This window comes from Pteropus vampyrus, unplaced genomic scaffold (genome assembly GCF_000151845.1).
Source record: "Pteropus vampyrus isolate Shadow unplaced genomic scaffold, Pvam_2.0 Scaffold39, whole genome shotgun sequence".
NCBI classification, from domain to species: domain Eukaryota; kingdom Metazoa; phylum Chordata; class Mammalia; order Chiroptera; family Pteropodidae; genus Pteropus; species Pteropus vampyrus.
Window position 1 is genome coordinate 3,551,356 of NW_011888820.1, and position 27,159 is coordinate 3,578,514.

The 27,159-nt window shown below is 32.2% G+C and overlaps 1 protein-coding gene across 2 annotated transcripts in view; it reads left to right on the forward strand.

The window, feature by feature from the left end:
* DMXL1 (Dmx like 1) overlaps positions 1-27,159 on the forward strand; it is a 121,779-nt gene that overhangs the window by 53,975 nt on the left and 40,645 nt on the right. For both annotated transcript variants that reach the window (XM_011358269.2, XM_011358270.2), the window contains exons 19-28: positions 935-1,042; positions 6,537-6,706; positions 7,202-7,299; positions 8,301-8,466; positions 9,287-9,548; positions 11,345-12,438; positions 12,900-13,091; positions 15,881-15,957; positions 18,114-18,241; positions 18,735-18,983. In XM_011358269.2, coding sequence (XP_011356571.1) covers positions 935-1,042; positions 6,537-6,706; positions 7,202-7,299; positions 8,301-8,466; positions 9,287-9,548; positions 11,345-12,438; positions 12,900-13,091; positions 15,881-15,957; positions 18,114-18,241; positions 18,735-18,983 — 2,544 coding nt within the window. The remainder of the gene's footprint in view (positions 1-934; positions 1,043-6,536; positions 6,707-7,201; positions 7,300-8,300; positions 8,467-9,286; positions 9,549-11,344; positions 12,439-12,899; positions 13,092-15,880; positions 15,958-18,113; positions 18,242-18,734; positions 18,984-27,159) is intronic.

A 27,159-nucleotide genomic window follows, 5' to 3' on the forward strand; every position in this document is an offset into this window, starting at 1 on the left:
TATTAAATATTACTTTAACTGAAAATGTGCTTTCTGCTTTATTTTTCTCATGTTATTTGGTTTTTAAAATAGTGAGGTTTTTTTTATTTTTTTTATTTTTAGTATTAATGTATACTCCTACTTAGAATAATGAAAATAAATATAATCAAATTAGGTCTTTTCCTCACCCAGAAGGCTTTTTTTTTCTTCTTAATTTCCTGAGTTATGAACAAATTTGAATGTAGACTTCTCATCAAATCGCAAATAAGATCTGAAATTACAAGTCCTGCCTTGTGTACTAGATAGAGATCAGTAGGCGATACCCCTTCAATTGTGCTTGGAAGGAAAATATAGGGTAAATTTAAGAAAAAAATAATAAAAATTAAAAATTTAAGAAAAAAGTTGGTCATGAATCATGACACTTTTACTTGAAAAAATATTACTAGTAGATATTATTTTTAATGTAATATATTGTGTTTTATGTTTTTAATTGTTTAAAGTAAAAATCAGGCATTCCTACCATATAACTATTTCCTTCACTGTTAAGAGCAAATTGTTGGGATAGATATATGACTTGAATCAATATGAGAAATATTGTAACATATACCACAGAGGAAGTTAAACTATTTTAAGATTTAATCACATTTTAACTTAAATTTAAGGTTCAGATCAGGAGATCCGATTATAAAAATTGCCACAGACCCTAAGTCAATCCATTCTCTTCATTATTTTTCAAATTATTTAACTGTACTACTAATTTCTGTAAAGTATATTTATATAGAAAAAAGAAATACTAGAGATATTTAGGTAACTTTTTCAGTTTCAGAATGTTTTGTCTGCATTTGGCGCTGTGACATTTGCCGCTTACGAGAATTATTAGTATTGACTTATATTTTGCTGATGGATTGGTTTTTTATAAATAAAAATAAGTAATATTTTTTTTTCTTTTTTATAGGTGGAGAAACTCTTGATGAATGTGGGTTAAAATTTCTTTTGGCTGTTCGACTTCATACTTTTCTTACAACTTCCCTTCCTGCTTATCGAGCTCAACTCCTTCACCAAGGTGATTTTGGTAGTATTCTATTAAAAGGAAGTAAGGCTAGTAGAAGAAGAAGAAAGATTTGAGAACTTTTTAAGTTTGTTTTGGCTCAGATATGATAATGATGAAAAATTTGACACATTCTAAGTTTTCTTAATTTATTTTTTAAAATGTTTATTTCCACTTAATTTTCTTTGCTTAAAATATTGGCACTTTCTTGGTAGATAAAAAGAGTTAATAAAGAAATAGAAATATTTAGCAATTAGGCAGTTGAACGTTCTGTGTTGTTTCAAATGCATTATACATTAAAGACTAATTAGTATCATATCTTTAATTTCTTCTTTAGATTTTCTTTTTTCTTTTAACATTTATCTATATTCAGCTGTTTTCTCTAAAATTTGAAAAACATTTTTGTTATAGAAAAAATGCTTATTTAATTTTTAATTATTTTAAAAAAAGAATAACCCCAAAAGTACTTTTAACATTAATGTGTATTTTAGATATTAGTTTAACAATATTTCAGATACTGTTACATACTGTTAGTGAGGACTCTCAAAGTAACAGAAGTACTTAAGTTTAAGGTAACATAAAACAGGACATTTATTGGCCCAGGAAGTGCAAGAGATAGAGCTGGCTTCCAGCATTATTGGCTCTATAGTTTTAAACTGTTACTGAGACTCTACTGGTTAGCCTCTGCTAATTGGTCTTTGTCTCTTACTTTTCCTTTCTATCTGTTTCTCTTCCTGCTTTCTACTTCCTCTCATTTTACATTTAGCTTTGGAAAAGTAAAGCTTAAAATTCTAAGTCAAATTCTTTAATTATTTTTGAAAAATTATTGAACTTGATTGAGAGATAATAGGAACCTAAAAATAATTTAGAATAACAATCTATTCACAGCATAAGATTTTTTTTTTTCCTATTTCTTCATTTCAAAAAACTTGGGTATACTGAGAATTTCAGATTCTTTGGCACTGGATCCTAGGATATTCAGTCCATATATGTCAAAGCCACATCTTAAACATTTACTTCACCTAATAATACTAAACAAAATATACTGTGAAGAGACAGAATAGAAGCTGAACAATAAACACCCTATGTTGGGCCTGAAAGTTGAGAGAATTGCTGATATAAATAATGCTGTGTATGATGACAGAAAGAAATCTCACTGTAAGAGGTGAACACCTCTTATATATATGCCTTACTGGTAAAGTGCACAGCTGAAACTTATTGGATTTCATTAACCAATGTCACCATAAAAAATTAATTAATTAAAAATAAATAAATAATTCTGTATGAATATGAAACTATCTTCCTATTGTGATGTGAGATAATAATAATAGTTGTTATGTGCCAGGTGCTTTAACTATGTTATTTCTTTTAACCTTTACAACAATAAGGTAGGTACCTTGATTATTCACATTTTGTAAATGAGGAAATCAAGGACTAAAGAGACTAACTTGGCAAGAGTTAAATAATTAATTAGGAATGGAGCTGGAATTTAATGTATGTATTCTGGTTTCAGAGTCTTTATAGTCTTAAGTTCTGTTCACCAAGCTATAGGTCTATTTGATGCTTTTTTAATTTCATGGAATAAAATGAACAATACAAATGTTGACTGAGAGGATAAGAATCAGCTTTTTGTAAAATAGGTTTTTAATTTTTTTAATTACAGTTAGTGAATGATATTGTCTTAGTTTTAAGTGTACAACATAGTGATTAGACATTTATATAGCTTACAAAGTGATCACCCCAATAAACCTAGTATCCATCTGATACCATACATAGTTACTACATTATTATTGACTATATTCCTTATGCTGTACTTTACATCATCATGACTATTCGGTAACTACTAAGAAATCTGTATTCTTAATCCCTTCCCCATTTTCACCCACCCCCAAACTCCTCCCATCTGGCAACCATCAAAATGTTCTTTGTATCTCTCTCTGAGTTTGTTTCCGTTTTGTTTATTTTGTTCTTTGGATTCCACACATAAGTGAAATCATATGGCATTTATCTTTGTCTGACTTATTCCACTCAGCACAATACCCTCTAGGTCCATCCATGTTGTTGCAGATGGCAAGATTTCATTTTTTATATGGCTGAGTAATATTCTATTGTATATATATATGCACTACCTCTTCTTTATTCATTCATCCATTGATAGACACCCAGGTAGCCTCCATATCTTGGCTATTGTAAATAATGCTGCAGTGAATGTAATGGATTCACACGTTCCTTTAAAATAGTGTTTTCGGTTTCTTCAGATAAATACCCAGAAGTGGAACTGGGTCCTTCTTCGTCTCTTGTATAGCCTTTGCTTTAAAGTCTGTTTTGTCTGGTGTAAGTATTGAAACCCCAGCTATTTTGTTTGTTTTTATTTTCATTAAACATCTTTTTCCATCCCTTTACTTTCAGTCTATGTGTGTTTTTTGATTTGAAGTGGGTCTCTTGTAGGTAGCATATCTAGAGGTCTTATTTTCTTACCCATTTAGCCACCCTATCTTTTGATTGGAGCATTTAATCCATTTACATTTAAAGTAATTGTTGATATGTAGTTATTGCCATTTTATTATTCGTATTTTTTATTTAATTAGTTTCAAGTACACAGTATATTGGTTAGACATTTATATAGTTTATAAAACGATCCCCCTAATTGCTCTTTCTCTCCTCTGGCTCTCCACCTGGCCATTACATTAATGCTAACTGCATTCCCTATGCCGTGCTCCCCATCCTCGTGACTGTCTATCAACTACTAATTTGTACTTCTTTAACCTGTTACCCCATTCTCATATTTTTGATCTTTTTTATTTCTTCTTATTCTTAAAGAAGTCCTTTCAACATTTCCTGTAATACTGGCTTGATGGTAATGAACTTTGTTAGCTTTTTCTTGTCTGGGAAACTGTCTTTCGATTCTAAGTGATAGCCTTGCTAGGTTGAGTAATCTTGGTTGTAGACCCTTTTCATCACTTTGAGTATTTTGTGCCATTCCCTTCTGGCCTGCAAAGCTTCTGTTGAGAAATTCGCTGACAGTCTTTTGGGAGCTCCCTTGTAGATAACTAACTGCTTTTCTCTAGCCGTTTTCAAGAGTCTCTCTATGTCTTTAACCTTTGACATTTTAATTATGATGTGTCTTGATGTGGACCTGTTTGAGTTAATCTTATGTGGGACTTTTTGCACTTCCTGGGCTTGTGTGTCTATTTGCTTCACCAAGTAAGGGAAGTTTTCCATTATTATTTCTTGAAATAGATTTTCAGTTCTTTTCTCTCTCTTCCTTCTGGTATCCCTATGATGTGAATGTTGATATGCTCCCAGAGGCTCCTTAAACTGTCTTCATTTTTTTGAATTCTTTTTGTTGTTGTTGCTCTTCTGATTGGGTGTTTTCTGCTACCTTATCTTCTAAATCACTGATTTATCTAATCTACTGTTGATTCCTCCTAAGGTAGTCTTCATTTATTGTACTCTTCATTTGTGATTGGTTCTTTTTTATGTTTTGTATTTCTACTTTTATGTTTTCAATCTCTTTGTTAAAGTTCTCACTGAGTTCATCTAATCTTCCCCTAAGTTCATCGAGCATCCTTATAACCAGTGTTTTGAACTCTGCGTTTGATAGATGGCTTGTCTCCATTTTGTTGAGTTCTTTTTCTGGGACATGTTTCTTTGTCTCCTCATTTTGGCTTCCTCCTTGTGTTTGTTTCTATGTCTTAGGTAGGGCTGCTATTTCTCCTTGGCTTAGTAGAGTAGCCTTATGTTGTAGGTGTCCTATGGAGCCCAGTGGCACAGTCTCCCTGGTCACCTGACCTGAGTGCTTCAGGTGTGTTCCTTTTATGGGTTAAGCCTTGATTGCTGTTTGCACATCAACATGAGAGATTGATCCTTGGGCTGATTGGCTGTGAGACTGGTCAGTGACTAGAGTAGAGGAGCTGTTGTACAGGAGCTGACCTTACAGAGCAGAATTAGCTCTAACAGGGCTCTGGTGCCAGTCTAGTCTGCCTTTGGGTGCATTATCTTCGAATGTGGCCCTGAGTAGTACTCAGACCAAAGCTGGCTACCATGTTTACAGGCCAAGGCCTCCTGGAAGGTGCCCTGGTGCATTATCTTCGAATGTGGCCCTGAGTAGTACTCAGACCAAAGCTGGCTACCATGTTTACAGGCCAAGGCCTCCTGGAAGGTGCCCTGCTGCAGGCCAAGTTCAGCCACAGCCTGTTCCCTGTCTGGGGTCATATTGCATGAGCCACCAAGGAATCTGTGGAGAGCCATCTTCCATGCTGGGCTTTGATGTGCCTCGAGCTATAAATCAAGGCCAGATTCCACTAGTGCCAGGCTTAGGGCTGCTCAGTAATAGGTATGAGATATGCCGAGGCAAGATGCTGCTTATTTAGATTTTGTGAACCTTTGAGAGATTTAAGGAAAGTCCCCATAGTAAGCCAAGTAAGGTCATATCTTAGGGAAACACTGAGGCAGAGTAGTCAGTTTGATAGAGACTCAGACATGGTGGCCTGGGTCTGTACACCAGGCAGGAGAGTGCTCAACAAAGGCACAATGGCTTCTGCCTGCACTTCTGTGTGGGAGAAAGCTGCTGCCCCCTGCCCTCACCCTGAAACCAGACAACTCAGTTCCTCCCCAGATGTCCCTGGTGCCTTTTGAGCTGCTGCCTGAATACTGGAGCTCGGAGTGAGTGAGTCCATCACCGAGTAAGTCCACACATGGGCTCTGAAGAGCAATGTCTTTGACTCCCATGGCCCTATATTTCACACTGCTACAATATCTGCTGGTTTTCACAGCCGGAAATTGTGGTGACTTCTTTTCCTGGAACTAGACCCTGGATTAGGAAGCCCTGAGTGGGGCCAGGACCCTACGGTCCTCCAGGGGACCTCCATAGCCAAGATATTCCTCCCGATTCTCAACCCCCACACACAGGTGTGGGACCAGCCTATTCCATGTCTCCGTCCCTCTTACCAGTCTCAAGGTGACCTCTTCTGTGAGTCCCTAGTTGTAGGACTTCTGTTCAGCTAGACTGTATTCTACTCCCAATGATGGCTGTCCTGTAGTTGTAATTTTGATGTGGTCATGAGAGGAGGCAAGCACAGCATTTATCTACTCTGCTGTCTTGACCAGAAACCCAAGATGAGAATCACCTTGAAGAAGAATCATACTAGTATATAAAGTATTGCTTTAAATGTTTCTCATTTCCTAAGAAAAGTTCATGGATAATAGCTAGAGAACAAAAATACTCAACCCAGTGACATTTGCCAAAACATTTTCTTTTTGAAAATATATTTTTTAAATATAGAAAATATGTGTCCATTGTTGAAACTATCGAAGTGATAGAATTGTTTAGAGAAGCTAGGAAAAAAATAACCCATATTCCCTCTAGCCTTAAACACTTAATTGTAACTTTTGAGTCTCATGTAAAGTTTAAGACATTTTTATTGCAAATATGGAACATACATTTCTGATAATCATTGTATAATCATGCTTATATTTCTTATAAACATTACTTTTGTCATTTCTTCAGGCTTGTCTACTAGTCATTTTGCCTGGGCATTTCACTCAGTAGCAGAAGAAGAACTGCTGAACATGTTGCCGGCACTGCAGAAAGATAATCCCACTTGGTCTGAACTGAGAGCTATGGGTGTGGGGTGGTGGGTCCGGAATACTCGCATCTTACGCAAATGTATAGAAAAGGTAGGTAATTTATATTGCTATAAAAGCGAATTAATATATTTTGGATGTTCCTTCAAATGACAGTCCATACTTTTTCTCCTGTTACTCTTTTTGAAGCAGTAACAAATGATTTTAAATAGTCTTTATATTTGAAAATATCATGTTAAATTTTAAAATGCATATTCTAATTCTAGTTGACACATTTGTTTACTAGTATATTTCTGGTTTTTACAAAATAACATCTATGTATGTTTAGAAAAATAAAATAGTATAGAAGAGCTTATAATGAAAAGTATAGTTCTAATCCTACCTCTCTTTATCCTTGGAGGCCACCAGCACAAATTATTTTGTAATTATCAAGTAAATAAATAAATGTATGTATACATGCATGCATTTATATATACATTTTTTAATTTATTGAACATTTAAAAAGATAATATGTGCCAGTTTGTATATGAAGGAAACTTGTCACTTAAGTATTTATGTGAAATTTTCACCAATATTTTCTAATTATAGGTAGCCAAAGCAGCCTTTTATAGAAAGAATGATCCTTTAGATGCTGCCATTTTTTACCTTGCAATGAAAAAGAAAGCTGTGATTTGGGGATTATATAGGTAGGTGAGAAAACTGTGCTTTAAAATGAAAAAAATTTTCATAAGGAATAAATGTATGAAGTAAAGATTTGTTCTTATTAGTGTGATTAGTAAATATTCTTAGTTATTTTTATATTTAAGGAGATACTTCATAAAGAAGAAGCCCAGGTGTTTTCCAGAGCAAAAGATACTGATGAGGTCACTTTAGTTTGTTTTCAGGTTTATCAGTCCAGAAAAATATTCTTTTGCTTATTTTAAGAATATCTTGTGATGTTCCTATAGGACAAAGAACTAAACCAGAAGTTTGTATCTGTTGTGGGAAGAAGATGAATTGGTATAGTCTGGAACAGGCATCTACCTTGTGCCCTATTAAGAGCTCGTGGACGAGGCTATCCTTCCAAACTGCTGTCCTCCTGTGGGCCTAGACCCCATTCTTGAGCTTGGGTCACTTAGAATTTTCCTCTTTCATTTGTCCTTGGCAAGACTTGGTGAAAATGATTACCATAAATACAAATACTATTTGTTTTGAGTTCAATTCCAGATGAAACCACATCAACAGCAACTTTTGGGGGAAAATCATGGTACCAATCAGATTTTTAAGAGATTAGATCTTTTAGGATTGTTTCAAATCAGGACAGATTCTTTAGGTTTTGATCACCAAAGTCATCCTTAGATGGGCAGTGGGGATAAAGAGTGATTGAAGAGGTTTAAACGGTGAATTAGCATAGAAGTTGACATAAATTATATATATTCTCATGGATTTAAAAATAATTTTTCATAGTGCAGCTGATGTACTTTGTAGTTTGAAAGAAATTTTTGCAGTAATCTCTGAGATACATATGAAAAAGTAAATGTTTACCAGAAATTTTTTTTTTTCTGAAAAGAAGCAGATATATAGTAAGTTATGAACTGACAAATGTTTCTTTTGAGTCTGAACCTTTAAGGGGCTAACTTTATAAAATTTGTTTTAATGTAGAACCATTCTGTTTCAGAACTTTTATACATTTTTTTCTTATTTATAGATCCCAAAAAGACACCAAGATGACACAGTTTTTTGGACACAATTTTGAAGATGAGAGATGGCGTAAAGCAGCTTTAAAGAATGCTTTTTCTTTGTTAGGCAAACAAAGATTTGAACATTCTGCAGCATTTTTTCTTTTAGCGGGTTGCCTGAGAGATGCAATTGAGGTAATGAAACCTTTATAAAATTAGTATTGTCATTCTTAAGCTGTTTATCTGGAGCTGAATTTTTTTTATTTATTTTTTATTTCAACTTAAATATAGTGGAAATAACACAAGGCTAAATATTTAAAGTAACAGATAATATTTAATAGTGACTTTTAAAATTTTGTCATTTAGCTTGAATGATATCTATACAGAATTAAGATTAAGTATGTTGTGTTGGTTGGTAAAGATAGGTAGTTGATCTGACTCATGAAGAGTATTCATGAACAAGTTAAATAAAAAAGTTTGTCGTATCTTTTTAAACATATTTGAACCTCTATTTGGTTCTGTCTTAGTTGATGAACCTTAGCAAATTTTTAACTGATTATTTCCCAGTAAGCCTTAAAAAAATTATGAACATTTAAGATTCAACATTTCTATCTCAAATTGCCCTTTTGCTCAAAATTTTATAGAAATGATTCAGATAACTTTTTAATTTGGAAACATAGTCTGCTGAGGTGGATGGGGAAGAGTAAAAGTTCAAGAATAAAACAAAATATGTCATTTGAATTGATACTATTAAGAATTATTTAGTATTTCCTCATTAGGTATATTCTTTTTACAAATATATATTTCATACTAGCAGGTAGATTTGCAAGTTATTAGCATAAAGACTTACTAAAGGTAGCAGTATATGTTTTATTTGTTTATGTCCTTATTTGTCAGTTTCTGTTATTAATAAAGCCTAGTGTTCATCTAGTTATTAGTGAGTCAGTTGAATTTATCTTAAATGAAAGATACCCCTGCCCTCTTATAAACAAGATTTCTTTTTTTTTTTTTTAAGGTTTGTCTTGAGAAACTGAATGACATCCAGTTGGCTCTTACAATAGCAAGACTCTATGAGTCTGAATTTGATAAATCTGTAACATATAAATCTATTTTACGTAAAAAAGTTTTGGGAATTGATTCTCCTGTCAGTGAACTCAACTCATTGAATATCAATATGCATTATGATCCTTTTCTTCGAAGTATGGCATATTGGATTTTGGAAGATTATAGTAGTGCTCTGGAAACATTAATAAAGCAACCTATCAGAGAGGATGATGGTAAGCTGCTCTTCTAAGATGTTAATGATTAAGAGTTTTATTAGTATTTGCTGGATACAGAACATACTGTTGGGTACTAAGAGTAACGTAAAGCAAGTTGAAGTCATGGTCTAAGACTTTATGATTTAGTTGGGGACACAGTTATGTATACTTTCTTTTTTGGGTTTGGGTTTGTTTTTTTTTTCAGTAAAATAAATCCTTTGAAAAGCTAGGACTTTGGATTTTTTGTTTTTATGAAATCAGTGTATTGAACATAATTATAAACATTTGAATATGAATGTTTTGAAGAAAATACTGATATAAAGTCAGTTTATCTTAGGTTGAAGTTAGTGTATTAATTCATTTTATAATTTTTATAGTAAAATATGTTTATTATAAAGAAAGTTGACTTAAGTGATGTGATTAAAAATCTCTTGATTGTCTTGTTCATGAATGAGGGCAGAGAATTTTTTTAAAGTTCCCTTTCGAGTCTACTTCTGCCTTTTGTTTTTAGATATTAGTATAAAATAGAACTCTATATAATTTTATGAAAAAATGATGAGATATGCTTTTCAAGTATTTTTCCATAGGTAAAATTGAATTGTGTATGATAGGTGATATAGCAGGTATCATATCATTTGGAGTACTAATTAGAAAAAGGTTCTAGTTCATAAGTTTTCATATAGCTTCATTCAATTAGGAAGTATCATGTGTCTTATTATGAGAGGTTTATGAGAAAGCCATGCTACTCAGTTGTTCCAGTCTCCCAGTCATCTGAGCTGAAGATTTCCAAACTGGCCTCTGTGACGAAAGCGGAAAAGAAAAGATCTTTTCCAGTCACTTATTTTATACCAAATAGTCATGTCAAAAATGTATTTTGATTTTGGATTAATATATGATTACATACTTTCAGAGCCAATTAAAACTGTATTCTAGAAGAAAATTTTAAAAGATATTAGTGGCTTGGACCAGGATGATAGGAGTGGAGACAGAGAGAAGTGATCGGATTTGGAATATAACTTTAAGGTTGACTAGATAGGACTGGATTACATATGGAATGTGAAGGGAATAAGAACGAAGGATAACTCTTGGGGTTTTAGCTTGAGCAGCAGGAAAATGCTATGGGAAAGACTGGGAGCAGATTTGGGGGAGTGTTGCTTTAGATAGAGAAGACTTCTCTGATAAGGTGACCTTTGAGCAGAGACTTAATTGAAATGAATGAGTAGTCAGTGTAGATAACTGGGTAAAGAGGTTTAGATCAAGGGCTCACTAAATAAAAAGGTCCTGAGGCAAGAGTATGTACCTGTAAGTGGAAATGTGATACAGGCCTTTGGATGTAGTAGTCTAGATTTACAGGGTGAAGTTGGGACTGGTAATAGAGATGTGCAAGTTATTAGCATAGAGATGGTTTTTAAAGACATGAACTGAGTTAATGCAGGGAATATAGATAGAAAAGCAATCAAGCACTGAACTCTAGGATGCTTTACATTCAAAGGTAGAGTAGATGAGGAAAATCTAGCAAAGCAGACTGAGAAAGAGTGTCCAGGAAAGTAGGAGAAAAAAGAACTAAGAATGTGTAAGTGAATATTTTAAATGATCTTAGATTGATACTTAAAGAAATATAAAAGCATGATAACCTTTGTTTTCCTACCGTGTTAGAACACTTTGATTACAAATATGGTTTGTCTGTTCAGTGCTATATATTTGTGTGGTCTGTTAAAAGATCAGGTAGGTAAAGGTGCCATAGTAGAGAAAAAGGACTACAAATATCACTCTCAAAGAAGTTTTTTTGGCTCATAAAATGAATTTACTTTCAGGTCAAGTTGTAATGCCAGTCTGTAATCCTGCAGTTTTTAATTTCTACAATTATCTAAGAACACATCCTCTTTTGCTGAGACATCATTTTGGATCATCTGATGCGTTTTCCACACACGTGAGTTTAACAGGAAAAAGTGGACTGGCAGGAACAATTAATTTGAGTGAAAGAAGATTATTTTTTACTACTGCCAGTGCTCATTTAAAAGCTGGCTGCCCCATGTTGGCTTTGGAAGTATTATCAAAGATACCAAAAGTCATTAAGAAAACGAAACCTTTTTGTAGAACATCTAGTTTTCTGGATACTAGTAAAGACTGTTCTCCTACTTCTCCATTAAAATTGGATGCAAGGGAAGATAAGGCTTCTGTTATTGATTGGTCACAGTCACTGATGAATGGTTTTGGATCTTCTTCAGAGGGTTCTTCAGAGAAGCAGTCAAACTCCACTCTTTCTTTTGACTGGAGCCAACCAAGTGTTGTATTTCAGGATGACTCTTTAGAATTAAAGTGGGACAGTGATAATGAAGAAGAAAATGAGGATCTTCCCATTTCAATGAAAGAACTCAAACCTTTACAGAGAAAAATAGGAAAAAAAATAGATGAAACAAGTTCTAATTACACAGAATCTCTAAGCACACTAGATGAAAATGACATTTTAAGTCCATCAGAAGATATAATTGCAGTTCAATTGAAATTTAGAGCATGTTTAAAGATTCTCACAGTAGAACTTCGTACTTTATCTACTGGTTACGAAATAGATGGTGGAAAATTACGTTACCAGCTTTACCACTGGCTGGAAAAAGAGGTAATAGCTCTTCAAAGAACTTGTGACTATTGTTCAGATGCTGAAGAATTACAATCTGCATTTAGTGCAAATGGAGATGAATTGGGATTAAATGAAGATGGTGAAGATTTGCTTCACCAGACAAAAGTGAAACAACTGAAAGAAAATTTTCAGGAAAAAAAGCAGTGGCTTTTGAAATATCAGTCACTCCTAAGGATGTTTCTTAGTTACTGCATACTTCATGGATCTCATGGTGGAGGTCTTGCATCTGTGAGAATGGAATTGATTTTGCTTTTACAAGAATCTCAGCAGGTATGTAACTTACATGATAGCCAGTCAAAATAGTACATGTGTGAAAAAGCTTTTGATATTGCTTGTTTTTAAATTTTAAAATTGTTGACTTTCTTCATATGGTTGCTTTAAGGAATGTTCTTTTTTGTGTGGTGCTTCATATTATGAATTTGTAGAGTTGTGTTTGTATTGCAGTTTAAGGACAATTTGATATCAGGCTCTTTGATATGCTGAATTCATACTTCACATTCTTATATTAATACCTTATGAGGTGATGAACTTCTTATAATAAGATAGTATCATCAGTTTTCAATATAATTGGTGGAATGTGGACCTCCTCAAATCACTTTTAATTCTATAAAAAGTTTGTCATGCTTTTAATTTTTAATTGTTTTGAAATTTTCAAAGAAACCACTGAATTACATGAGTAATGGATCATAACTGTAAATGGTTGATTAACCTTTTTTTCCTTTGTTTTTAAGGAAACATCAGAACCAATATTTCCTAGCCCTTTGTCAGAGCAAACTTCAGTTCCTCTCCTCTTTGCTTGTACAGCCAGTGCCAAAACAGTAGTTGCCAATTCGTTATTGCACCTTAGTAATCTAACACATGATATTCTACATGCCATAATAAACTTTGACTCACCACCCCATCCTGATATCCAAAGCAATAAAGTAAGTATGCTGGGTTACAGTCTTTTAATTTACTTAAATACTATGATAAAACTAAAAGATAAGTGTTAGGGTTTTTTAAAACAATTTTAAACATGAGACCATACATAGTAATTGTTACATTATCAAGTTTATATTGATTTTGATCAAAGAAAACTTCTAGTTGTAGGCCAGGCTCATCTTACTTGTGTTACTTATACCCAATAGGGTACTTCAATTTTTAATCACAATGCTAGTTATTGAGTCTTATTTAGCCATTTTATTAAGCATAATAGGTGTGTATGCAAATACATGAGTAATTTCTTCAGCAGTACACTTAGCCAAAAAGCTGATTGTTTTTTAGAGATAGAAAATATTTTGATATAAAATTACAAATATGTAAGTAAAATTTTTCTTTGTTAATATTAAGATTTTACCTATTTTAAGGATAACGTGAAGTATTTTGTCCCAGTTATTCCTCTAGCATAGACAGTGATTTATGATTCCAGCTACAGCAGAATCACCTAAAGTGCTTATTAAACATTTGAATTGTCAAATTCACCAAACTTATTGACTCAGTCTGTGAGAGTGAGTCCTAAGAATATTTATCTTTAAGAATTTCCTTAGATGACTCTAACACAAAACTAATCATACAGTTATTTAATCACCTTCATATCACCTTCCCATTCATCACTCTACTTTATCTACTGTTAACATCACATTTTATACTTCATCTTTACTCTCCACACATATTGAAATCTTTTAAAGTATGACCAAGTTTGACTATTTTTGTGTGTCTTTTTTTTTCCCCTCATAGTCTCTCATCTGGTTCTTGCCTACCTCACAGGCTGTAATATCACACCAGTTTAATTTTCCAATTGTGCCCCTCATACAGTTTTTCCCTCTTGGATAACCTTAACCCTTGTAATTTAATTTTACCACTTATTTTCCTGTGCTTCTCTAATATAATTGTCCACATTGCATATTATACAATTACGAACTTAATTTCCTTTAGACGGTGTTCATTGTAGCCAAACCCTGTTCCATATTTAGCTTGAATAATAAGCATACCCCTGATATATCATTTAGCTTTTGCTGCTTAAGAGCAACCCTGAAACATTTGTAGCCTAAAACAGCTATCATTTATTTTGCTCATGATTCTGTGGTTGGCTCATCACTTCTTTTGGTTTGGGCCAGCTGGGCTAATCCCTAGATACTTTGATTTTTCTTTGGTCAACTGGTAGATTGACAATTCTGGATGATCTATGATGGCCTCATTTACATTTCTGATGGTTGGCAGACTATTTGCAGGGCTGACAAAATCTGGGTCATATGTGTCTTATCTTTCAATAGTACAGCCTATCGTATTAGTCTGGGTTCTCTAGAGAAACAGAACCTATAAGGGGTGTGTGTGTTTGTGCATATAAAAAGCTTTATGATAATTGAGTCAAATAATTATGGAGGCTGAGAAGTCCCAAGATCTGCAGTTGGCAAGCTAGAGACCCCTGAGAGCTGATTGTGAAAGTTCCATTTGAAAGCCGGCAAGAAGAACCAATGTTTCAGTTCTAATCCAAAGGCAGGAAAAAGACCTATGTCCCAGCTCAATGCAGCCAGGCAGAAATTCCCTCATACTCAGCCTTTTTGTTCTGTTCATGTCTTCAGTTGATGGGGTGAAGCCTACTCACATTAGGGAGGGCAATCAGTTGACCAATTCAAAGTTAACTTCATCCAAAATCACCCTACCAGATGCACCCAGAATAGTGTTTGACCAAATGTCTTGGCACCCCAAGTCCCAGTCAAGTTGACACATAAAATTAACAATCATGCCTAGATTATTTCATATTATTGTTGCAGGAGTTTAAAGAGCAACAAGACTAGAATTTGCAAGGCTCTTTGAGAACTAGATTTAGAATTAACATATGACTTCTGCTGTGTCCTGTTGGTCACAAGAGGTCACAAAGCTAGCCCAGATTCCATGAATGGGGAAGAGGACTGCACTTTTTGATTGATGAAGCTGGAAAATATTCTGGTCATTTTTGCAGTCTCCTGATTGTAGTCTTTGCTGTCTTCATTTTACATGATGATATCTTTGATTTTGATTTATCTACATGTCTTATTGATAATTGAAGGAGAAATAGCAATGAGATTATATCACTGTTTTTAGCTACATAAAAGATTGTTATACTTCATAATTAGATCAAAAACCTAGTCTTTTAAAAGTCTAGTCTACTTTCTTACCTAGGTTAAGCATTTCCTTCATCCTCAGATCTACTTCTGTTAGTTCTCACCATGCAATATTTAGAACCTTCTCTTCCCCAATGCAAATGTTTGCCTTTCAATTGCTGTCTTTCATACCTTCTCCTGTCTCTAAAATTTTATTCTCTTAAATTGTTTGTTTTCTATAGTAGCTGGATATGTGGTAGCATATTCTTCAATGACTGTCCTTTATGTTTCTTTATGTGAACTGTCCTTTATGTTTCTTTATATTTTGGTTGAGGAAGAAGCAGGTTGAGCCTTAAACAGCTTGCTTTTGTTACATGGTTCATGTACTACTGAATAGCTAACACTTGTTCCCATTTGTTCTTGAAATAGAAATTAAGTAGCAGGTATGTGTTTTATAATTTCTGCCAAAAGCCTCAGGATCTTTACTTGCAGTGAGACCTCTAAAGGTAGAAATGAGTGTTAAAGAAAAAAGAAATAGCTTATAAGGGCAAAATCATTTTCTCATCTTTTTTAAAATGCCAATTATATTAGGTCTTGAAAAAAGTTACATTTTTTGTAAGTTATACTTAAAGTAATTTTTTTTTCCCCAGGTATATGTAATGCATACGTTAGCAGCCTCACTTTCTGCTTGTATATATCAGTGCCTTTGTGGTAGTCAAAACTACAGGTAAATAATCTTTTTATGAAATTTAAGAATGCTTACAGTAACCGATGATGTTTCAGAATATGTATGCTCTTGCTTTAGAAAAACTGCATACAGCAGTACACTCTAAATAATACAAAAAGCATATAGCTGAAGTATTGAGTAGCTTTTTTTCGTCTTTGAAGATTTATGTTTTTATGGCAAATGAATTTCAAGTAAACCTTGTCATTATAACTTATCTAGCAGCCTTTTATTGATCAGTGCCTAATGCCAGATATCGTGATACATGCTGAGATAAATTCTCCTTCCTTAAGGTGAATCTAGTTAGAAACAAACATGAACTGATAAATGATATATAACATGGCATCATACTTAAATAAGTACTATAATATGATGGATAGTAAAAGGCTCAGGGAGCACAGAGGAGGGAGTAACTAACTTGGAATTGAGAAAAAATTTACAGAATTGATGATTATTTTGTTGATGATCTTTCTTTTTATGACCTAAGGTTTCACTATAATTTATCTAGGTTTTTAAAAAATATTATTTAATACTCCGGAGTTTTTGTATACCTTTCTTTAGTTTTTTGAAATTCTCTGACTTTATTCCTTCAAATATTTTGTGCTCTCTCTTTTGTTTCCTTTCTTCTTAGACAGATATTAGAACTTGTGGGTCCATCTCAGTTTTCTGTTAGCTTTCCTGTCATGTATTCCTTCTCTTTATTTCTTTTTGCTTCATTTCCGGAGAAATCCTAGCTTCATTTTCCAGACACTAACTAATTCTTCACCAACGTCCTTTCTTTTATTAAGCCTATTTAAGTTTGTATTTTAAGAATTCTATTTTTCATTTTTAAGATCTCTGTTGATTTTACTAGTCACTGTATTTTTTAAAAATAACTTATTGTCTTTATTTCTTTTTTTTTTTTTAACCTATCTGAGTGTGAAGCACTTTTCTTAATGTTCTGAGAAATCTGCTTCCTCTGTAGGCCTTTCACTGAGTTTGTTTCTTACATAAGCCTTCCTTGATTTGATTTTTTACAATCTGTTTATCTTATGTGTTTGAATTTTCCTGTGTGTAGCCTAAGCATACTGTTCTGGTTATGTATTCCAAGGTAGTTTCAACTTGATTTTTCTGACCCTGGTCCTCCAAGAGTTCCTTTTCTTATTATTGAGTATGGCTTTACTTTCATCAACATATTTTTATCTTTCTTATCATTTCCATAGGCTTACTATAATGGAGGATATTTTTGTTGTTACTTTGTCATCTTGAAATTGGAAAGCAAAGCAAGAGAAACTATTTACAAATGCATCAAAATGCTATGACTAATAAGACTTGCCAATTAGAACAGGTTTAAACTATTAAATGTGCAATCTTTAAATACTATATTTCTTTACTTAATATATGATATAGAAATTTCTGACAGGTTAACAAAATCTTTTGTACTTATGTTATATTTCATAGTTTATGTCAGGTTACAAGTTCTTTTGTTCATTCATCTGTTTAGATTTAGCATAAAGTGCCATTTACTTGGAGAAACTTACCCTGAATTCCCAAATTATGTAAAATGCTCCTGTCTTTTGCTATCGTGGCACTGTATGTATAGGTTTAGTCTTTAAAAACAATATAAAATTATTTGTATCTGATTTCCCTACTAGACTATACATTTCATGGGAGACAGAAACCATGTTTTTCATTATATGCATGGAACCTGGTGCATACACTTGATGTAACTTACCATAATATAGGGTAGACTAGCTATTAAATATCAGATTGAACCTAAACTAACTTTGTTTTCAACCAGGTAACTTTGTTTTAAAGTGTGATATATAAGCTTGCTACTTGATAGTCAATAGTAATTTTTCTCATTTGTACATATTCTGCCTTTCACTGAATACTTAAAACCTATCACATGTATTTTAATTTATAAAATTTGTATATTTACACTTAAAGGATACTTTATTTTAATATAGCACTAGACTATAGAGTACAGTATAGATATACTAGCAGTATAATTAATAAACAAAAATTTATATTTAAGGTACCCAGTAGTTAGATCTAAAACATGGAAATATTACATGTGAAATTCATTTTAGATCATTGTATATTATTATTGTTTTATTATATTGTTATTATTGTATGTTATCGTAGATTACTATTATTGAAATATTTTCTTCTCTTAGTTCATTTCAAACAAATCAGTTTACCGGAATGGTGTATCAGACAGTACTGCTTCCCCATCGGCATTCTTTGAAAACAGGAAGCTTAGATGAAGCAGTAACTCCCAATACATCGCCAGCTCAGTGGCCAGGTATAAATAATTTATACGTGTATGAATTTTTCTTAACCTTATCTAATTTAATCAGATAAAGAAAAAGTAGGTTTTGTTTTGTTTTGCTGTATTATAATCATTGTTAAATATTGTTAGAATTGGTACCAGTTCAGTATTCACCACTCATTACAAATTATGCACTTAACTCAGTATTTCCTTCTTCATGTACTAAAATAACTCAAATGTTTTGTTATATTACTTTTTATAATTTTGCTTTTGTCATAGTAAAAAAAAAATTTATGGCAATTAAATTTTATCTGTCAGATTTCAGTCAGATTACAGATTTTCAGTGTTTCTCTAAATTGAACAAATAGCTCAAAATTCATGCATTAACTGTAATAACCTCTACTAGTCTATGAATTTACAGAAAAAAATATTTTAATTCTGATGCAATAAAGTTTTTTTAATAATTAGAAAATTTAGTTTTTTAAAATTTATTGTCAATGGTAGCTGTGTTTGTTTTTTGTTCTAGGAATAACTTCTCTAATTCGACTTTTGAATTCTTCTGGCGAAGAAGCCCAGTCAGGGCTTACTATTTTGCTCTGTGAGATTCTCACAGCAGTGTATCTTAGTCTCTTCATCCATGGCTTGGCAACACATTCTAGTAATGAACTATTTCGTATCGTGGCACATCCCCTAAATGAAAAAATGTGGTCTGCTGTATTTGGTGGAGGTGCTCATGTTTCAAGCAAAGAACAGACACATTCCAAAGCTTTACCTGGTTAGTTTTTAATTTGTTTTATCTTTTGTATTTATTCACCTGAATGATAACTTTGTTGAATGTAATTATATTTTAATTTATTCACAGAAAGTTCTCGATACAGACCATTTTCTTAAATCCTAAACAAATAGTTTTATGATGAAAATGCAGTGTAAAGTTTCTGGTGCAGTTTCAAACTTTAAGATATTCATGCACCAGTGATTAGAACTATCTAATGTAATTTTCTTTAATCTTTTACTATTGAAATTTTTATTTGTTGAAATATACTGTGACATTGGTTTTTGTTCTATCCCAAATACAGATTCTCTCTTCTTTCTTTGGCAGGAAGGCACTTTGCTATGCCTAGCCCCCACCAAGTAATGGTATTCTCCATGGAATGTGTGGGCTTTTCCAAAGCTCTTTCAACCATCAGTTCTCATAGCCCTCCCAGTCTTGCAGGCAAGATATTAGCTTTAGAACTAGGCTTTTACAGTTGAGCTTGCTTTGTGTTGTGTTGGAAGGGTTGGAATACAGTGGGCCAGTTTTATTTTGTTTGGCATTTGTAATAGAAAATTGAGAATTTTTTTAATCAAGCCATATTTTTGATTGAAAACAGTGATTAGCATTTTAGAAAATCATCTCTGCATTTTTATTCTTTTAAATTCTTTGTTTTGATATTTTCTATCCCTTAGAGTTTAACATATTTTTAAATGTATAGAAATAAATGTTAGTGCTAATCATGATAAATCAGACTATGGCTTGAAATGACTAGAAAAACATTTCAAATGAGGCTGCTTCATGTTTTTCATATTATGATTCTGGCCATCAGGGTTTTGGATTTCTAAGTGTTCATAATACCGTGAAAGTAAATACTTTAAATAATTGTATCCCCTTTTCTATATTGTATTTATCTGAAGATTGAAACACCAAGCTTTCTTGACCTGAAAAGAATCTTCATGATGCTTTCTGCCTTTAATTTTTTTTGTAATTTATTAGCTTATATGTGATCATCTTGCTTTTAAATTTATAAAATATTTTAATTTTCATAACATCTCTTCTGATTTTTAAAGGGTAATTTCCTATGCTTATATTTTTATATGGATAAAAAGAAAATACTAACTTTTTATGAGTCTTGCTTTAGAGTATATACTTCTTAACTTCAGATATCTGAATTCAGTTAAATTAACTTTCAAAGTCAGAGAGAGTAAAATTTATAGCTTTATTGAGATTAGTATTAAATAAATAATTGATAAATTAATTTTGGCTATGTTTTTAATGTGTTCTAAGAGAAAATCATTTGTTAATGTAGAATGTTAAAAAGTGATAAATTCTTGCTATGGAATGTCCACCACCTATAAAAAATTAAAAATACATTCTCACTGCCTAGTCAGTAAGTCTTAATTCTAACCGTTTTTGCTGAGCACAGATATGTAAAGAACCTGATTTAAAGTCCAGGTTGTTCTTTGTTTAACCACTTAGATTTAGTTGTTTCTAGGCAGAATTACCAGTACATAAGTTATTTTTCAAGTACTATCATAAGCACTATCATAAACTATATTCTACCACTTATTGAATCCTAAATAATCAAAGTGACCAAAAATTATCTGCATCTATATATTTAACCTTTGGATTGCGATATGGTAGCTAAATAATATACAATATTTAAAACATGTGGTTCACTTAGTGGTAGGGTTAGATGTAGCCACATCTAGGATATGTGAGTTCGTCTGTCTTTGAGAACCCAGAAAACTATTCTGAATACAAATAATCATGGGTGTACCTGAAAAAACATTTACAGAGAACATGAATGATATGATTCATTAGTTTGCAAACCAGAAAAAAAGGAGTACACTCACTGTATGGTGAAGCTAAAGGCTTCCTGGTTCCAGAGCTGATCTAGTTTGAGAATGAGCAGGTAGAAAAAGAAAGAGATAGTAAACAAACAAACAAACAAATAATAAACAAACAAACAAACAAATAAATAAAAGACAGTATGTAGTAAGGCAATAATAGTAATTAGAATCAGCAGTCTGTGGAGCAAATCAACTGACAGCTAGAGAGAGAGAATCTGAGACCAGAAAGTCAACCAAGACAAGGAACAAACGGTGTGGCTTTCAATATAAGGCAGAGTTCTGGAATCTCAGTTTCGAAAGCAATATTATGTTGTTCTAATATAATAACAAACTAAAGCAGCACAGCAGCCTGATAAATTTTAGATGGTAAGTAAGCAGCCCTGCATGTTTGAATTAGTGATGTCCCAAGAGACTAATTGCATATATATTCGATAGACATTGTTGACCAAGGGGATAAAATAATGTGTTTTAGAAAAGTTGATCTGAATTCAGCCAAAATTAACATGTTTTTTTTTTTTAGTTTTGACTATTTAAATTTGGCCAGAGAAAAACTGACAAGTCAGTATTTTCCTGACTACCTAATCAGTATCAAAGTATTGTATATTGAAGATGAAATACACATTTGGAACCCCTAAAAATCTATCTTTTATAAAATTTTTTCACAAACTGAGTACTAGGGAGAGGAATTTAAAACTAACCACTCGTTTTTCTTGCTCTGGTGTGATTCTGATTTTAATTGTCATCTCAATAATGGTCTCATGAACTAAATTGTATTTCTTCGTGTCTGTTATATAGTCAGTGTACTAATTCTTTTAGTAATATGAAATATATGGCTGAAGCTTTGTAATATTAGAAAATGATAGATGGTTTTTTAAAGTATTTAAAACATTAAGTTTATTGCTCTAGTTTCTTAAATTAACTATAGTATATTTCTTTAGGTTTTCAAAGTCTTAATTAAAGATTAGAATCAATGTTTTCCATGATTTAAAACTGATCTTTAATGAAAGGAAAATATAAACACAGATCAAGCATAAACTTCAAATTAATGATTTTGAAATCCTGAGTTCCAATAAAAAAAATTGTGTGAAAGCCATCATTTCTCAACTGAAAACAGCTACACCTGAAAAAGATTGCAAATGTATTCAGACTGCAGAGGCTGAATTGAAAGTGATTTTGCTAGCCCTTTCCATACTCTAATCCATGATGGATGATTTTTATTAGACATTAGCTTGGAAGGTCAGAATTCTTAGCAAAAATATTAATATACATAAATCAGTAATTTATTTTTAATTAAATTTAATTTGCTTCATGAACTCCACACTATATATTAATGAAGGATTTATTTTTTCCTAATTAATTAAAACTACAGGGCAGGTGTATTTTCATGAGAGTTCTGAATTATTTTCTTGTTATGGTTAATTTTTAAAGTAGATAATCAGCTAAGCAGTAACAATTTTCAAAAAATTACTTCTTTCTTGCTAACAGTTAGAAATCCATACTTTTGCTTTTTATTGCATATTATATATCAAAACAAAATATTTTTATTTTATGAATTTTTATTGTATTTTGTAATAGTTACAATTATAAAAACTGTAAATTTTTTATCTTGATAAAGTTACAGTAATGATTTTTTGTTTCCAAATTGAGAATGAAATATAAAATGAATATTTTATTTGTAGTAAGCATGTCTTTTTATTTTTTACCATGAGACTGCTAATGTTCTAGACATTTTAAATTATATTTTTGACATTTGATTGTTTAGGTTAAGTATGGATCAGAAAATCCAAATATTTTGCTTTTTCCCATAAATTTGTATAAGAATAAAAGTTCTGTATTTAGTATTTAACGATTATATGTAGCATTGCTATCATTCCTTTAGGAAAATAGCAACCTTCTTAACTAGAAAATGTTAAGATGTCAGCATATTTAAAATGTAAAACAAAATCAGCTACTTAAAATATAGGTGAGTATGCCAAACACTTTTAATTGTCCACTGAACCACAAAATAGTTTTACAGGAAAAAGAAATACATTTTTGTTGTCGTTAGCATCCTTGACAGACTTTTCATTGAGGATCATATAATATATATTTTAATTTAAAGTTTAAAAATCATTTTATTTATTCATTTTATAACTGCTGGGGAAGGCAAATTCTTAGATAATAAGGGTTGAGAAAGAAAATAAAAGATAAAAGAAATACAAAGAAATGCACATGTGTAAAGTTTTACAGATATTCTTTTTTTGAACCATCTCAGCTTTCTCACCATGACTTCCTCACTCAGTATTTTTTACTGAAACTAAGCATGTGCTCTCTCTGTCCAAACCTGTGTTCTGATATTTCTGGCAGTCTTAAGTGCTGCAGTAAAACAGCTTTAATGTTTTTTCTTCATTCTAATTTTTTTTGTATGGTCAAAAACACATAAAACTTACCATCTTAACCATTTGTGTACAGTTCAGTAATGATAAGTACATTGACATTGTTGTGAAACAAACCTTCAGAACTTTTTCATTTTACAAATTTGAAACTTTATACCCATTAAACAACTTCCCCTTTCCTCTTCTCCACATCTTCTGGTAACCACCATTCTTTCTGATTCCATGAATTTGACTACTTTAGTACCTCATATAGGGGAGTCATTTGTCTTTTTTGTGACTGGCTGCTTTCACATAGCATAATGTCCTCAAGGTACATCTTTGTTGTAGCATGTGACAGGGTTTCTTTTTATGCCTGAATAATATTTCATTTGTGTGTGTGTACTCCATTCAAATTTGTAATAAATCTGTTGAGTTTGAGCTGAACTCTTATACACAGATCTGTATTGTAGCCTTCAGGGTGATTAAAAAGGAGTACTTTAGCGCCATTATCTCCAGATCTTTTTATTACATAACCCTATCCACAAGACATGCTTGAGTAGTCCCCCAGTATATGTACATTTATTTATTTATAAATGCATGTACTATTGTTGATCCAGATAGTAAACAGTGACACATTTTACATTCTTCCTCTTGCCTCTTCCTTCTTCTTTCCTCTCTCTCTGCCCTTTTCTGTCTTCTTTACCTTGTGCTTTCTCCTTTCCCTCTACCCCTTTCCCTCTCTTTTCCTCCACTCTCCTCTGATATTTCCTTCTCCCCTTGTACTTATTTTAAAAATTAAAATAGGAGTTGTAATTTCCCGTCCACATTCCAATGAATCATTTAGAATACCAACAACTTTGGAGTCTACCTTGCCCTTTGGTTTGGAGACAAATCACTACTTTCTATTAAGATATTTATCAGTTAATTTTTATAGATGTTTTTGAAGCAGGTGCAAGGTACTGTGCAAAGTAATGATCCTAGGAAGACCTTGAGAGTCAGTCTTTCTAAAGTATGGATATCCTCTGTTGGACTTTTTTTATATTAATTTTATTCTTTGACGATTAAGAATTACCTTAAAGTCACTGCTCCTTTAATCTCCTGATTTTGTCTTTTCCTTTTAGGAGTCTTTGAAGTTTACTTGTAAAATGACGTTTTACATATAATTTTGAGACTTTGTTTTATACTTAATTTGTATTCACATATTTGTAGTTCTCATACTCTGTAGTTCTCATACTCCTAATCATAAAAGAGATGAAAATATACCTCTTAGACTAAATTACCTTGCTGAAAGCAAGAAATAGATTTGAAGTCTATTTTATCTTAAATTTACATGACTTTTTATCTTCTCCATAGCTGTTTCTATATAAATTTTTTTAATCAGTTAAATTATTTACCCCCACAAAAAAATTTTGGGGGGAGATAAATTTGAAGGTCTAGGACGATGTGCCTCCCAAAGTTTCATGTACACTCTGGCACACTCATGAATAGCCCCATGGATATGAGTGCCTTAGGTAGAGAATGAGATGGTTCTGCTGCTTACCTGGAGGTTAGTTTTTAAAAGAAATAACATTTAAATCTAGGTTCAGAATATTTTGTTGTGTCTGATTTAAAATGACAAACTGAAAAAATAAATGTTAACTTACTATTACTGGTCTTCCTTTAGTATTAATTGAAGCACAATATACATGTGTGGTAACAAATCCAGTAGTACAGAAGAACTTATGATAAAAAACATTGTCTTTCTTACTCTTCTATACCTCCCATGTCCATTCCTTAATTGTAGCCTCTTAACCATTTCTCCATTTCTGTTTTGAGTTCTTTTGAGAGTTACATACATAATTCTAAGAAAACCACAGCAAAATGAGCTGGGGATGAGGATAGGGCTTCTTACAAGGGCAGGAAGTTATATCTACATGTTTAGTCCACATCTTGTCATGGAAGCCCTCTTTTAAATAATACATTCTGTGATTTCAAGCAGCTAAGAAATTAATTTTTTTAATCTATGTCAAGACATGATTCTGTCTTTTTCCTCATGCATACTTTTGTTTTTCTTTACTTGCTTTCTTGCCTATCTATGCCCCTTACAATTCATAAGCTCTATATCTACAGTTCCTTTTCATTTCTTCCTAATACTGATTTTTTTCTTCTATTACTGGCAAAGTAGCCATACACCCCCTTAGTAATGGAACAGTATAGTCAGTTTTTACCCAAGTAATAGCATAAGTACTTGATATTTAATAGCATTTTCAAAAACAAGCAGTTGAGTACCCAATGGCTAAATAGTCTCTATCGGCATTTCTAAGCTTCACGACCACTCTTAATCCAACATGATTTAAACATAAAACTATCTTAGGTCTTGCTGCAATTTGAGGAAGGAGAGGGAGTATCCATCCTAAGGGCAAGCTGAAGATCATTTCTTGTTTGCTAGGAGGAATTGCTCAGGCCCTTTTATTTATAGCATTTCAAGTAATATAACACTCAGTATTGTGAACCTGTTTGCTATTTTTCCTCCTATTATCCTTGTTTATCAATAGTGTTTTTGATAGTTTTATACTTCTGACATTGAGCTGTAATTTTAAACATTTCTCCACCTAATGTACTTAATTTCTCATTTTGATGTCCTGTGTCTGGTTTCACAGATGATGATATTTTAAATGTTTTCTCACTTTAAAAACCCTTTTGTGTTTTGCTTTTTAAAAACTATTTTTATGATGTAACCATCTTGATAAAATCTATTAATTTAGCATTGTTTATAAATTTTATTTTCCAGAGATCCCTTATTTACATTTACATGCCTTCTAATGATCTAAAAACAAAAGCAAAATAGTAATGTTAAAGTCAAATGATAAATTAACTTAAACAATAGCATTGATTTTTGAAAGGTAAAAAATACCTTTATATTCAAAATTTTTTACCTGATGAGATTTTGGCAAAGCCACTACTTAAGTTTTAGAGCATTTATAAATGTATGCACATTTAATCTGATGGTTTCTTTTAAAGTCATTTGAAAGATTATATAATAATTATATCACTTAGCAATCTCTTAGAATAGTAATTTTATTCAGTTTCCTTTTTTCTGAAATAACTTCTGTTAAACTCAGCTTGGCTGTAGCTTGATATAATGCATGAGCATGCTGTTTATGCAAGCTGAGTAGCTTCAAACAATAAAACAAAATTGTATTACAGCACAGGTATTTGCTTTCTTTTGAAAGGTAAGTAAATTCTCATTGGAACCATTGAAGGAGAATATTGGTTTACCTTAATATGGAGCTGTTCACTTATTAAACCATGCCTATGTCTGGGAAATCCTTGATTATTGATGATTTACCTGTGACTTAGTGTTGGTTAAAGATTTGTATTAACATGTTTTTCTATACAAATGCCCTTAATGTTCTAAGGTAAAATACTAAGAAAATACTGTTAAGTGTTTAGAAGTTACAACAATAAAGATTACATTTTCCACTTCTTTCTTATTCCATTGACTAGAAAATTCCATTTCCAAGCCATTTCTAAAAGTCTGAATCAATTTAATTAAGTAGTTATGTCTTTTAATTTTTTTAATATTTTCAGTGAAAGTGTAGTTTTCTATTTGGATAAGAAGCCCAGTGATACTGAACACTCTCATAAATGAGTTGTTGCTTTTAATTAACATTGACATCCCTTGATGTTCTTTTGGTCCCCATGATATTAGTTAAAAAAAAAAAGATAGGATAATGTAGGTAATTTCCTATCATGTTCTTAGCTAAATTATGGCCTCACTTATAAGGAGATATGACATTCTATTACCTATATATATATATATAGTAGAAAAGTCAACATTAAGAGAGTGAAGGACAAGTTGAGATAAAAGCAGAAATTGCTATACAAGGAGATTGTTGTCTCACTTCCTCTACCTATTTTCTTTACTACATGATAAGAACCTCAGTTTTCTGTGTGTACATATTTGTAGTTAACCTTAGATCTTATGTAAACATAGGTAAAATGCGTACA